The 14188-nt window shown below is 35.4% G+C and overlaps 1 protein-coding gene across 2 annotated transcripts in view; it reads left to right on the plus strand.

The window, feature by feature from the left end:
* The window catches only part of Lrch2 (leucine rich repeats and calponin homology domain containing 2), a 185372-nt gene that overhangs the window by 85907 nt on the left and 85277 nt on the right, over window positions 1–14188 (plus strand). For both annotated transcript variants that reach the window (XM_055604968.1, XM_055604969.1), the window contains exons 4-6: window positions 3953–4058; window positions 4146–4282; window positions 12588–12721. In XM_055604968.1, coding sequence (XP_055460943.1) covers window positions 3953–4058; window positions 4146–4282; window positions 12588–12721 — 377 coding nt within the window. The remainder of the gene's footprint in view (window positions 1–3952; window positions 4059–4145; window positions 4283–12587; window positions 12722–14188) is intronic.

The raw sequence follows: 14188 nt of genomic DNA on the forward strand, positions 1-14188 counted from the left end.
AAAATGAGTAGCCACTTTTGACGAGAACTGATAGACTAAGATCAGAAAGGAGAGGAGAAACTCCCCTATCAGTGGACCTGGGGAGGGGCATGCATGCAGAAACAGGAGGGAGGGTGAGATCTGGAGGGGAGGAGGGAAGGGCTTATGGGGGGATACAAAATGAATAAAGTGTAATTACTAAAAAATAAAAAAAATTAAAAAATGAGTATAACTAGTCAAGTCTATGGAGATTTTCAGTTAAACCTTAAAATATACATATTTATCTTTTTTCTATATGTAACAATTACATAGATACATGGCATAAAACATCTGAAAAAATAAGAGTTGCTGAATATTTCTCAGGTTTAATAAATGGTATAGAATATATTTCAATAACAACATTCTACATGAATGTATACCACTGATTTAATTCCATCATTTTATTGTGCTAGAATTATGGTTTCTTTTAGTTTTTACATTGGGTTATCAATAGTTAAGGCATTTTGTACATAGTATTAGTGTGGAAAAAAATTAATATTGATTGTATACAATTATTCTTTAAACTGTCCATCTTTCCTATATAAGAAAACAGCTGCAAATATTTAAGTTTTTCTTTATTAAAACAAAATAAAAATTAATGATAACTGGCATTTGTACTTTCTAGAAATAAGTTCTGTCTCATTTGTTGCATGCTTTAAATGACATAATTATGCAGGATGACATTAATACCCTGTAGTTCATAAACAGTGTTACAAAACAACCATTTAAATTCTTCGTGCAACAAGGGTGAACAGTCTTCTTAGTGCACTTTCACCTCATTAAAGTTAAAACTGTTCTTTTGGATATTTTTCTACTTTGATTTGCAGCAGATTGTTAGGATTTCTTTAAGTGCTTTTATTATGTGGCTTTTAAAATCTAAATAGATAATCCCAACACTCAGGGAGGCAGAGGCAGGTGGATCTCTGTGAGTTGAGGCCAGCCTGGTCTACAAAGTGAGTCCAGTACAGCCAAGGCTATACAGAGAAATCCTGTCTAGAAAAAAAAAATCAAAACAAAATAAAAAAATCCCCCAAACCCAAAAAACCCCACAAAACTACCACCACCAACAAAATAATACAATGGTTTAATTCCTTCCATAGTTCATAGTTCTTAGGAGAGAGCTACTTTTGGACATCACCTCATCTATGGGTGTTTTGAATAGTCCAATACTCTTTTTAATTTTTTTAAATTTAATATAATTTATTCACTTTTTATCCCAGCTGTAGACCCTCCCTCATCCCCTCCCAATCCTGCCCATGCTCCCTCCCTCTTCTCCTCCCATGCCCCTTCCCCAGTCCACTGATGGGGAGTTCCTCCTCCCCTTCCATCTGACCCTAGCCTATCAGGTCTCATCAGGACTGTCTGCATTGTCTTCTTCTATTAACCCAATACTTTTTAGATGTTAAAATCTCTTAATCAAACAGAAATGGAAAAGCATCCCAGTACATGATGGTGTATAAATTTTTACATTAAACTAACTTTCCCATTCAATTTGTTGCTAATAACTCCTGAGCTAAGGGTGGGACTTTTTGCTCATTTTCCCTTTCCATGGTGGGATTTGTCTTTCTTGAGCTTGCACAGGACTTGTGGTCATAACTGCTGTGAGTTCATATGCGTAATTTCCCTTCCACATCTGTGAAAAAGTGTTTCCTTGTGTTAATCTTTAATAAACCCAACCTATTTTCCACAAGAGTCATCTGAGCCTTGGCAGGAGAGGTTATAATATAGATGTACCTTTTAGGGCTGATCAATCCACAGCCTCTTATTCTTTGAATCCTTAGTAGTTCTGGGGCTCTGTGTTAGTAGTCTGCTGTTAACAGATGCTTCCTTGATAAGAGTTGAAAAAGATGCTATAATCTATGTGTATAACAACAAATCATAAGGAGTCAGTTTCGTGCTGGATCTAGTTACCAGAATAGTAGTAGTAAATTTTATCCTAGGGCCTGTGACCTGCCTAGCCAGAAGTTATTGGTTTGATAATAATGCCAGGTATGGATTTTAACTTGCAGAGCAGGCATTAAATTTCATCAGAAAGTCATTGTTTACTCCCATGGTAGTCATGCCATTATTTCACCAATGGGCCTGTTGCCAGGACAGTCACTATGGTAGTCCACAGGATTCACAAGTGGGTAATATTGATGCTTACTTTTTCTTCTGGTAGCATACATAGTACTTTTTAGAAGTCTGAAAGCTAGCCAGAAGGGATGAAGCTTCCAGGTAAGTACAAGCTTGATTTTTTTATGTCTTATGTTTCTAGTAGGTGATGTCTTCAACAAAAGGTCTTACAGTCGGTGTCTTAGAGGGTAACCAACAGCAATATCAAGAGACTGTATATTTAATATTTTGAGTTTTACAGGAACTCATTGGCCAAATACTCTTAAAGAGGTAACCCATTTCTGGAATTGCCTTTTTATTTGATAATATAAGGTGTCTAATAGGAGCATTGTTGTGCTATTATTGGGTGACTCCATTTTTACTCTCTTTGTTTGCATGTGTATTTACCTCTGTCTATCTATATTTAAAGAAGCTTCTATAGTTACAGCTTTCCATGTTTTTTTTTTCCCAAAAAGATCTTCAGGTGAATGCATTTTAAAACAGGGTTACATTTTATACTTTTGACAGAATTCAGATTCTGATTCTTTTGACTGTCTTTGAGTAGGATATGGATTACACATAATGCATGCTAATAACTATTTCATAGTCATACATCTTTGGAGAAAGTAATTTATTTAAACTTTTCTTGATTATGGTGTCTTGGATATCTTGTTTACATCTATAAATCCTTGACTTTTTTGAAGTTTTTATCCTCATAAATAATCTCAAATTAATTACAGTAATTGACAGATTATTTTAGTTGGTTGGTAGTTATCTCTGATGTTTTATTTCTGATTGAACATTTGGCTCATTCTTCTAATTTCAGTGGACAAAAGTTGTTCTTTGTTGAGAGTTTTACTTATGTACCTATTAAATTTAATCTCAATTTTTTAATTTTTTATTTATTTTTAAATTTTTATTATTAGTTACATTTTACTAACTTTGTGTCCCAGCTGTATCCTACTCCCTCATCTCCTCCCAAACCCACCCTCCCTCCCTCATCTCCTCCCTACCCCTTTCAAAACCCACTGATTGGGAAGGTCCTCCTCCCCTTTCATCTGACCCTGTTTTATCAGGTATCTTCAGGACTGGCTGCAAAGTTCTCCTCTATGGCCTAGCAGGACTGCTCCTCCCTTGGGGGATGGGAAGTTCAAAGATCCTGCCACTGAGTTCCTGTTAGAAATAGTCCCTGTTCCCCTTATTATGGGAAACCAATTGGCTACTGAGCTACCATTGGCTACATCTGAGCAGGCGTTCTAGGTTATATCCATACATGGTCCTTGGTGGAGTATCAGTCTCAGAAAAGACTCCTGTGCCCAGATATATTTGGTTCTTGTGGAGCTCCTATCCTTTCCATGTCATACTAACTTCCCCTTCTTTCATATGGTTCCCTGCACTCTGCCCAAGGTTTGGTTATGAGTCTTAGTGTCTGCTTTGATATACTGCTAGGTAGAGTCTTTCAGAGGCCCTCAGTGGTAGGCTCCTGTCCTGTTCCTTGTTTTCTCCTATGTCCAATGCCCATCCCATTTGGCTTTCTAAGTGAGGATAGATCATCTTACCCAGGGTCTTCTTTCTTGTTTATCTTCTTTAGGTGTATAGATTTCATTATGTTTATCATATCTTATAGGTCTGTATAAGTGAGTATATACCATGTGTGTCTTTGTCCTTCTAGGATAATTTTTTTCACTGTGGTATATTAGCTGATGATCCAATACAGATCTGCCAGAAAAGGACATTAGAAGAACTTTGCTTGCAATTTGTCCATATGCTTACAGTTTAAAATTGAATGTATGTTTGTACTTTTCAATTTAGTATCACTTTATTTTCTCGTTTTCTTTAGGACATTAGCTGCAATGAGATTCAAGTCCTTCCCCCACAAATGGGAAAATTACATTCCCTTAAAGAGCTAAATATAAGAAGAAATAATCTTCATGTTTTGCCAGATGGTAAGATATGCACTATTTTCACTCACTTGAGTAACACAGTGACCATACATTATTTAACTTACTTTTTTTCTTCCCATTTCTGAACAGAATTGGGAGATCTTCCCTTAGTGAAGTTGGATTTCTCCTGTAATAAAGTTACTGAAATTCCTGTTTGCTATAGGAAGCTCCATCATTTACAAGTAATAATTTTGGATAACAATCCATTGCAAGTACCACCAGCACAGGTTTGTAATAAGCATATGATATGTATTTATTCTCAGTTTTTCATGATTTTATCTGTTTATTAAATTTTAAAACAGTATCATATGCATTTTGTCTTTTAGATAGCATAATTTTGAAGAGAAAAATAGGTAGAATAGTGTTAACTAGTGACCCCACATACAAGGCTGAGGAGCACAACAGTTCCTTCTAACTCCAAGCGTTGGTCCCTGGCATCTGAAGAAAAGTTTTTGTTTGTTTTCTTGCTTGCTTGCTTGCTTGCTTGCTTGCTTATTTTAATCTTTCAGTAATGTTAAATTGCATTCATTACAAAGGTTATATTTTTCTTTTTTATATGTCCATTAACTTTTAGGGAATTTCATACAATTTATCTTGATCATATTCATATTCACCACCACTCCTCCCATTCCATCATCCCAGATCCACTGTTCCCCATCATGTCATGTTTTTTTTTTTCCTTCTCCTCTTCCTCGTCCTTCTCCTTTTCCTCCTTTGCTTGCTTTTATAATAAAAGAGACCATGTCTCAGCTACTATTTGGGTCCTCTGCCCCTTTCAGTCTTTTAGTCCCCACTTCTGTGATTCTTGAGCCTTAAATATAGAAGTATGCTGCAGCTGTATCTGTTGTGGCTGGGCTCCCAATAGTCAGGTGATCTCTGTGTTTTGACTAGTTGTGTCTTTCTTTCTTTCTTTCTTTCTTTCTTTCTTTCTTTCTTTCTTTCTTTTTCTTTCTTTCCTTCTTCTTCCTCCTTCTCCTCTTTCTCTCTCTCATCATTGTCATTGTTGTCTTCTTTTTCATCTTTCTTATCTTTCTTTTTCTTCCTTTCTATTTTACTGAAAATAAACTTTTATACAACATATTCTGATTTTTCCTCCCCCAACTCCTCCTAACTTCTTTCCACCTCTCCACCCACTCAAATCCATATTATTTGTTGCTCTCTGTCATTGGAAAACAAACAGACATATGAAAATAATGAAAAATTAAAAAAAAATCTTAATAGGACCAAACAAGGAAACAAACAGAAAAAAAGAGAGAATCAATGTAAAAGCACAAGAAAGATATATGGGCATAGAAAGAAATATATCAACACACACAGAAATCCCCTAAAATTACACAATCAGAAACCATAATATATATATATGCAAAGGACTGTAGTATAAGAATATGAAAATGGAAAAAAATTAGACAAAGAATATGAGACAAAGAAACAACTCTCCAAAAATACCATTGAGTTTATTTTATGTTGGTGTTTATTGCTGGACATAGGGCCTGGCCTTCATAGTGGTTTGTATGCCCAGTGAGACACTATTAAGGGAATTAATTTTTCTCTTGTAAGTGGTTATAAATTGGAGATAGCTTATGGGTTAGGGATGGGAGATCATGTCTTCTTCTGTTTCAGCTTTGGTACTTCGTATAGTACAGACACATGCACAACTTGTGCATGTTGCCATAGTCTCTGTGACTTCATGTGTGCATTGGTCCTGCTGTTTTTAGAAGGCCTTGTTTTCTTGGTATCCCCATTCTCTCTTGCTCTTATAATTTTTCTACCTCTTCCTCCACAGAATTTTATGTAGTTGTGGCTTTCTTTAATCTCTTTCAATTGCAGAAAAAAGCTCTGTAATGAGTGGTGAAAGCTGCACTTATTTGTGAATATAAGGATATATATTTATAATCCATATAGAGACTATACTGGTTTAGGTAACTGGAAGTAGTAGTAGGTTCTTCTCTACATTCCATGTCCTCCTTTGTCATGAATGATTGTCTAAGTTCATAGTGCCAAGCAAGAATTCCCTTCTATTGAGTGGGTCTTAAGAGCTGTGAAGGGACTGCTGGTTACAGCAAGATACTGATGTTATTATTATACTTTTAATAATAGCTTGCTATGCTGGTCAATGCTATGGTTCATTGATGCTACAGCTGGGTAGGACTATTACATGTTTTGATCTATTGGCAACTTGAATGTACGGTTCCTTCTGAATTGATTGCTGCTAATCTTCATAGAGGAGGCATGCAGTTCAGTTCCATATGGATTCCTTCAAATCCTGTGTGCAGAGTATGTGATGTCTTCAGCAATTGAAACCTACCTTCTTTTTCTGGAAGGCACTAATGGCATTGGCCATAGCATATATTGTTTTGGGCTTCCTTTTGGTACCTCTAACCAGAAACTTGAAAGAAGGTTTCCCATTCCTGGCACTGGGATTTTTGTTAGATAGTTTGTTTTTTTGGGAGAACCGTTGTCACCTTAATTGGGCAAATTCAGTTTTTTTTTTCCCATTACACAACCTTACACATAGTCCATGTAATATCAAGAAATATATTTATAAGATTCTGAGGAACTTGTTAAAAAATTACATTCTCTTCTAATAATGCATCTCTGTGAAGGCAGATATTCTTCATATATTTCACCCAGAGAAACAGAGACAGCTTGAAAAAAGAATGCTGGGTGTAGTGGAAAATGTGATACTTGACAAGGAGAGGCAGGAAAATTAGTAGTTCAAACCCAAGGAGTTTGAGGTCAACTTCAGTTATATAAGACTGTTTCAAGACATGTGATCTAGAAAAAGTCAGTTAATTCTGTGACTTGTTTTTCTTCAAGGAAGACCGCTATGCATGGCTCCAGAATCTACACACTTTTAATTGCTATACCATACTATGTTTTTACAAAGCAGGAAATTAAGGTTAAGTGAACTGTTCGGGAATTCAATAAATGGTGTTGGTCAAATTAGATAGTAACATGGAGAAAAATAAAACTAAATCCTCATCACTCGCAGTGCACGAAACCCCAAGTGGATCAAAGATTCAATGTTAAGACCTTATACCATCAAGTCCACAGAGAGAAAAGTAAGGAATGTGTTTGAGTTCATTTGGCACAAGAAAGTTCTTTCTGAACAGGACTCCAATATTGCAACTCACTAAAACTAACAATAAATGGAACCTTATGAAATGAAAAATTTTCTGTTCAGCAAAGTACTCTATCACATGAGTAAAGAACTAGTATACAGACTGGAGAAAATGTCTTAGAAGCTTTACTTCTGTGAGACGATTAGCCTCTAGAATATTTTTTAAAATACTTTTAAAAAAGAACCTGAACATCATGAAAACAACCAATTAAAATTGGGGCATGAAACTAAACACAGGAGTGTCAAAAGAAGAAATACAAATAGTTGAGAAATATTTTAAGAACATTCAACATCCTCAACTATCAGGGAAACAAAAATTGAAATCAATTTGATATTTCATCCTACCAAGCCAAAATGACTCTGAAACCAAACCAAACCAAAGCAGAAACCCTCAACACCAAATGACTACAAATGCTGGCAAAGATGTAGACAAAGGGAAACATATATGCTGTTAGTGTGAGTACAAAAATGATGCAAGCACTATTGAAACTGTTGTGATGATTCCTTGAAAAGCTAGAAATAGTTCTGCCATATGATTCAGCCATACCACTACTGGGCATATTCCCAAAGGATTCTATATCCTACTATATAGACACTTGACTTTCCATATTCACTTCTGCTTTAGTCACAATAACCAGAAAAGGAACACAGCCTAGATGTCCATCAGCGGATTAAGGAAAATGTGGCACATATACACAATGAAAATTCATCTATAAAGAAAAATGAAATTCTCAGACAAATCGTTGGAGCTGGAAATAATTATCCTCGCTGAGGTAGTTTAAACCAAAAAAGAAATGCCATGTGTTTTCTCTCACCTGTGGATGACTCTTTAGATGTGTATGTTCTAGTTGGAGTACCATAAAAGTTAAGAAACCAGTAAGGAACTTCTAAAGGACTAGTAAGGGGCTATAGGAAGATACATTAAGGGAATGGTGAATAAAAAACAGGTGGGTTGAAACAGCAAAGAAGAATCGTGGAATAAAGGTAAATGAGGTGCAGGATAGAACGGCAGGATGCTGTCTTTTCTCCAGTGTTTATTGTTGGCTTCTTTGTAAAAAATCTGGTAGCTATATGAGTGTGAGTTCATATGCATTTTCCAGGCTATTGATCAACATGTCTGTTTCTATTCAAGTGCCATGCTGTATTATTATCATTATTCTATAGTATAACTTGAGAGAAGGGATAGTGATACCTCCAGCACTGATTTTGTTGTTAAGCTTATCCTGTCTCTATTTTGCCATAATTACGTTATACTAGTACTCAATCTCTCTCTCTCTCTTTTAAACTTTCTTTTTGTATCTGTTGTATATTTTTTAAGTGTGGGTGCACATGCCATGGTAAATATGTGGAGGTCAGAGAACAATATCATGTGTTAGTCCTTACCTCCCACTGTGTTTGAAAAAAAGTATCTCTTGTTTTGGGTCTGCATATACTAGGCTAGCTTGTTACCAATTTTAAGAGATTTTCCTTACTCCCCATTCTATCTTGCTGTAGGAGTATTTGCATTAGAGACTTGGGATAGTATATATATTTTTGTTTGTTTCTTTGCTTGTTTGCTGTTGTTAGTTTTTAAATTTAATTTTATTTTTATTAACTACAGTTTATTCACTTTTATCCCAACTATAGCCACCTCCCCAGTTCCCTCCCAAACTCACCCTCTCTCCCTCTTCTTCTCTTATGCCCCTCCCTCAGTCCAATGATAGTGGAGGACGTCCTCCACTTCCATCTGACCCTAGTCTGTCAGGTCTCATCAGGACTGGCTGCATTGTCTTCCTCTATAGCCTGGTCAGGCTGCTCCCCCCTCAGTGGGTAGCAATCAAAGAGCCAGCCCCTGAATTCGTGTCAGAGACAGTTCCCATTACTAGAAAACCCACTTGGACAGTGAGCTGCCATGGGCTACGTCTGTACAGGGGTTCTAGGGTATCACCATGCTTGGTCTTTGTTTAGAGTTTCATTCTCATAAAAGACCCTTGTGCCCAGATTTTTTGGTTCTGTTGCTTTCCTTATGGAGATCCTGCCCCCTCCAGGTCTTTTTATCTCCCTATCTTTCATAAGATTCCCTGCACTCTGCCCAAAGTTTGGCTAAAAGTCTCAACATCTGCTTCCATACCCTACTGGGTAGAGCCTTTAAGAGACCCTCTGTGGTAGGCTCATGTCTTATTCCCTGTTTTCTAATTCTGATGTCTATCTCCTTTGCCTTTCTGAATGAAGATTGAGCATCTTACCCAGAGACCTCATTCTTGATTAGCTTCTTTAGGTGTACAGATATGTTTATCCTATATTATATGTCCAACATTCACTTATTCTTGATTAGTGAGGATATACCATGTGTGTCTTTTTGCTTCTGGGATATCTCACTAGGATGATATTTTGTAGATCCCATCATTTGCCTGCAAATTTCTTGATTTCCTTGTTTTTATTTGCTGAGTAGTTTTCCATTGTAAATGTACCACAATTTCTGTATCCATTCTTCAACTGAGGGACATCTGGGTTGTTTCCAGCTTCTGGATATTACAAATAAAGGTGCTATGAACATGGTTGGGTAAATGTCCTTGTTACGTACTTGAGCATCTTTAGGATATATGCCTAGGAGTGGTATAGCTGGATCGTGAGGTAGCACTATTCCTAATTGATTTCCAAGGTTGTTGTACAAGTTTACGTTCCCAGCAGCAATGGAGTTGGGTTCCCCTTTCTCCACATCCTCTCCAGCATGTGTTATCACTTGAGTTTTTGATCTTAGAAATTCTACTGGGTATAAAGTGAAATCTCAGGGTCGTTTTTATTTGCAGTTCCCTGGTGACTAAGGATGCTGAGCATTCGTTTAAGTGTTTCTCTGCCATTCATGTTCCTCTACTGAGAATTCTCTGTGTAGCTCTGTACCCCAGTTTTTAATTGTATTACTTAATTGGTTGCTGTTTTAACTTCTTAAGTTTTTTAAATATTCTGGATATTAGCCCTCTGTCAGGTATAGGGTTGGTGAAGATCCTTTCCCAATCTGCAGGCTGTCGTTTTGTTTTGATGACAGTGTCCTTTGCTTTCCATTTTCACGAGGTCCCATTTATTGATTGTTGATCTTAGAGCCTGTCCTGTTGGTGTTCTGTTAAGGAAGTTGTCTCCTGTGCCAATGAGTTCAAGGCTCTTCCCCATTTTTCTTCTAACAGGTTTAATGTGTCTGTTTTTATATTGAGTTCTTTGATCTACTTGGACTTTAGTTTTGTGCAGGGTGATAAGTATGGATCTATTTGCATTTTTTTACATGTAGGTATCCAGTTAGACCCACACCATTTGTTGAAGATGCTATCTTTTTTTTCCATTGTATGTTTTTTAGCATTTTTGTTAAAAATCAGGTGTCCATAAGTGTGTGGGTTTATTTCTGGGTCTTCTTTTCAATTCCATTGATCTACAATTCTGTTTCTATGCAAGTACCATGCAGTTTTTATTACTGTTTCTCTATAATATAAGTTGACATCAGGGACGGAGATTCCTCCAGCAGATCTGTTGTTTTACAGGATTGTTTTTTATGTGGAGTTAGGGAATCAAATGTAGGTCTTCATGGTTTTGATGCAAGTGCTTTACCCAAAGTTGTTTCATCTTTTTAGCCAACATACCTTTTTTTTTCTTTTGGTAGGTTGTTTTTTGTTTTGTTTTGTCCTCTTATCATTGGTTTTTCTGTTTGACTAAGTATTTTCTCAGAGTATTTTCCTAGTCAAAGTTTATTCCACCTTGATATATATATATTTGTGTGTGTGTGTATGTGTGACAGGGCTTCTCTGTGTATGTAGCCCTGGCTTTCTTCTACCTCACTCTGTTGACTGGGCTGGTCTTGAACTCACAGAGATCTGCCTATTTCTACCTTCTTAATACTAGAATTAAGTATTTCTTAATATCTTATTTCTTAATTCCACTGCCTAGCATTTCTTTAAAAACTTATTTATTTCTATTTTTTTTTTTTTTGGTTTCTGGTGAGATTATATATTTATATATTCACTAATTCATTCAATATATATTTCATTTTTTCTAATAAAGGCATTGTTCATGGTATAGATATTATAGTTTTGTAGTAGTTTGTTCATTTTACTTTTAACAAGAAAATATGAGTAAAATATATAAAAATAGGGGGTAGAGTTATGGCTCAGCAGTTACGAACAGTTTCTCCTCTTTCAGAGGACCCAGGTTCAGTTTCTAGCCTGTGACTGATGGTTCTAGTTCCAGCATCTTCCACACCCTGTTCTGGCTTTCATGATCATCGGCCACACCTGTGGTACATTTACATATATGCAGGCAAACATGAATATACATAAAGTAAAAATAAATAAAGCTTTTAAAAAGGAAGTAGTTTGTTTTAATAGAAATACACACAGGGATTGCACTGGTCTAAGCAGGATGGGATCCTAGCCCTGAGAAAAGTAGGAACAAGCGCCATCCTTAACTCAGAAGCTATTTCCAATTGGCAACTACTTACAAAGGAGGAATTAGTTTTCTCTGATGGAGTCTCACTGGGTATAAAAGCATACTTAAGGGCAGACCCAATGCTCAGCAGTATATTATAAAAAAAAAAATAATAATAAACTCAGTGGTATTTTTGAAAGGTTTTATATTTATTTATTTTTTTCTAATTTTTTTGTGTCTTACAGTGCTTTTCTGGGCTATTTTTAATATTATAGTTTTTTTGTTTATATAGTACAGTTTCCAATTTTTTATGGGTTGTGTGTGAATAACTGTGTGTATGTCAGAGTCTGTATGTGTTTTTGTGCATTTTTGACCTTTTACTATCTTTTTGCTTGTTTTGTTCTATTTAGTTTTTTTTAAATTTTATTTTATTATCATAATAATATGGATTTAGGTATGTTCAGAAGTGGAGAGGATCTGGGATGAGTTAGGGGAGGGGAACCATAATCAGAATATATTTTATAAAAATGTATTTTCAATTAAGAAATAATAACCCCATTCTTAAATAGAAAAAGTAAATGTGTAATATAGAAAACTTTTTCTGATGAAAAGATGATAGTTGATTTTTATTATTATCAGTAGAGTCATATTTTCTACCTTACACCACACATATAATATATTAAAATATTGATTGCAGTATCTCACCATAATTTGAAATAATTTCAATATATAAATAACTTGATCCTGCTCCTTTATATTTGCAATTAGTGCACATGGAGATGGTTCAGCAGTTAAGTCCAGTTTCTGTTTTTGATGAGAACCTGAGTTCGTTTCCTAGAGCCCACATGGTGGCACATAGTCATTTATAACTCTAATTCCAGGGAGCACATGTCCTCTTCTGGACTCTGCCATATGACATGCACATGGTGCACATTCTTACATACAAGCAAAACACTCATACATGTAAAAATAAACATTTGTATTTAGAATTGTTACTAAATGTACTTCTTTTTTGTTTACAGATATGCTTAAAGGGAAAAGTACACATATTTAAGTACTTAAATATACAAGCATGTTGTAGAATGGATAAGAAACCAGATTCCCTGGATCTTCCATCACTAAGTAAAAGAATGCCTTCTCAGCCTCTCACAGACAGGTAATGTAAACAGCTTATAGTTTTAGTCAATGATTGTTCTCGGTTGTTATAAAATAAATTTATCACTCTTGAGTGTACTGAATGAAATTAGATTAATTAAACCAGTGCTAAAAATGTATTTGGCAGACAGTCATTGAATCACTTCTGGGATATTGAACAAAATGTGAGGTACTATTTTAACACAGAAAATGTAAATGTTTTACAGTGTAATTAAAAGCATTGATATCCTGTCTGTGACAACTCTTAGCCTACATTTGGCCCCTATATTAATACTTGTAATAGTATAATTGGACTTTGAGCTGAAGTTAAAAGAAGAGGAAGATAATTGACTAGGATCAGAAGGAAGGAAAAGAAGTCCTCCTTTATCAGTGGACTTGGGGAGGGGCATGCATGCAGAGGATGGAGGAAAAGAGGGATTGGGATGGGAGGGGGGAGGGAACCACAAGGGGGTTACAAAATGAATAAAGTGTAATTAATAAAGAAAAAAAGAAGAGGAAGATATTTTGGTTCTTTCTTCCTTTTGTTAATGGTCTTTTCTTTTTCTGATGTGGAGTCTTTAATCTAAGCAAGTGCTTTTTATTTACTGAACTTCAACCCCAGCTTTGTGTGTGTGTGTGTGTGTGTGTGTGTGTGTGTGTGTGTGTTCTTTTTCTCTTTGCAGTGCTAGAAGTTTAATTCAGGCCCTATTTTATACTAGACAAGTTCTCTATTATTCAACCATACCTCTTTATCTCCTGGTCAAAATGATATATTATTGATAGTCTTTGGTTGTGCTGTCCTCTATGGTATTTTAATATGGTAGATATGTTATTCTTTTAAGTAATACTTTCAAGATGTTCTTAAAGACTTTTTGAAAATACAGTTTTATCCAGAAATATGGAAAATAAATTGGAATGGGATAACTGCACAAAGAGAGACTGTGTCCACCTAAAATATTTAAAGATTTGTCATTGATATCTATGACAAATTTTAGATTGTGTTGGATGAGGTTGTAGCAAGTATAATTTCTTAACAATAAAAATCTTGAATTCCCTAATAGGATTTTCTCATGAATCTTTCTCTTGCCTTCATTTATTATGTTAATTCCTAAAGTGTATTACACTTAATATTAGTAGTCAAGAAAGATTAATGTTCTATTAATGTTATGCTATGCTAATTTCTCGCCCTCTACATATATATTTTGCAAGTGAGATTGCCGTATGAATGGTATTCATTTTGTTCAGTCACCTCTTATATATATAGCTGTTGAATGCTTACTGGTATATTCAGGATATATTTTTTGAAAGCTGTACATGTTGATCATGAAAGTCATAATCTAGGTGGAGAAATCAGCAAATAAACAAAACAAGGAAACATAAATATGAGTTAAGCTCATTTTGTACTGCTATAAGAGAATACCTGAGACCATGTAACTTATCTATCTATCTATCTATCTATCTATCTATCTATCTATCTATCTATCTATCT

The sequence above is a fragment of the Psammomys obesus genome, unplaced genomic scaffold (genome assembly GCF_907164565.1).
Source record: "Psammomys obesus unplaced genomic scaffold, mPsaObe1.curated_primary_1811, whole genome shotgun sequence".
Taxonomy (NCBI): domain Eukaryota; kingdom Metazoa; phylum Chordata; class Mammalia; order Rodentia; family Muridae; genus Psammomys; species Psammomys obesus.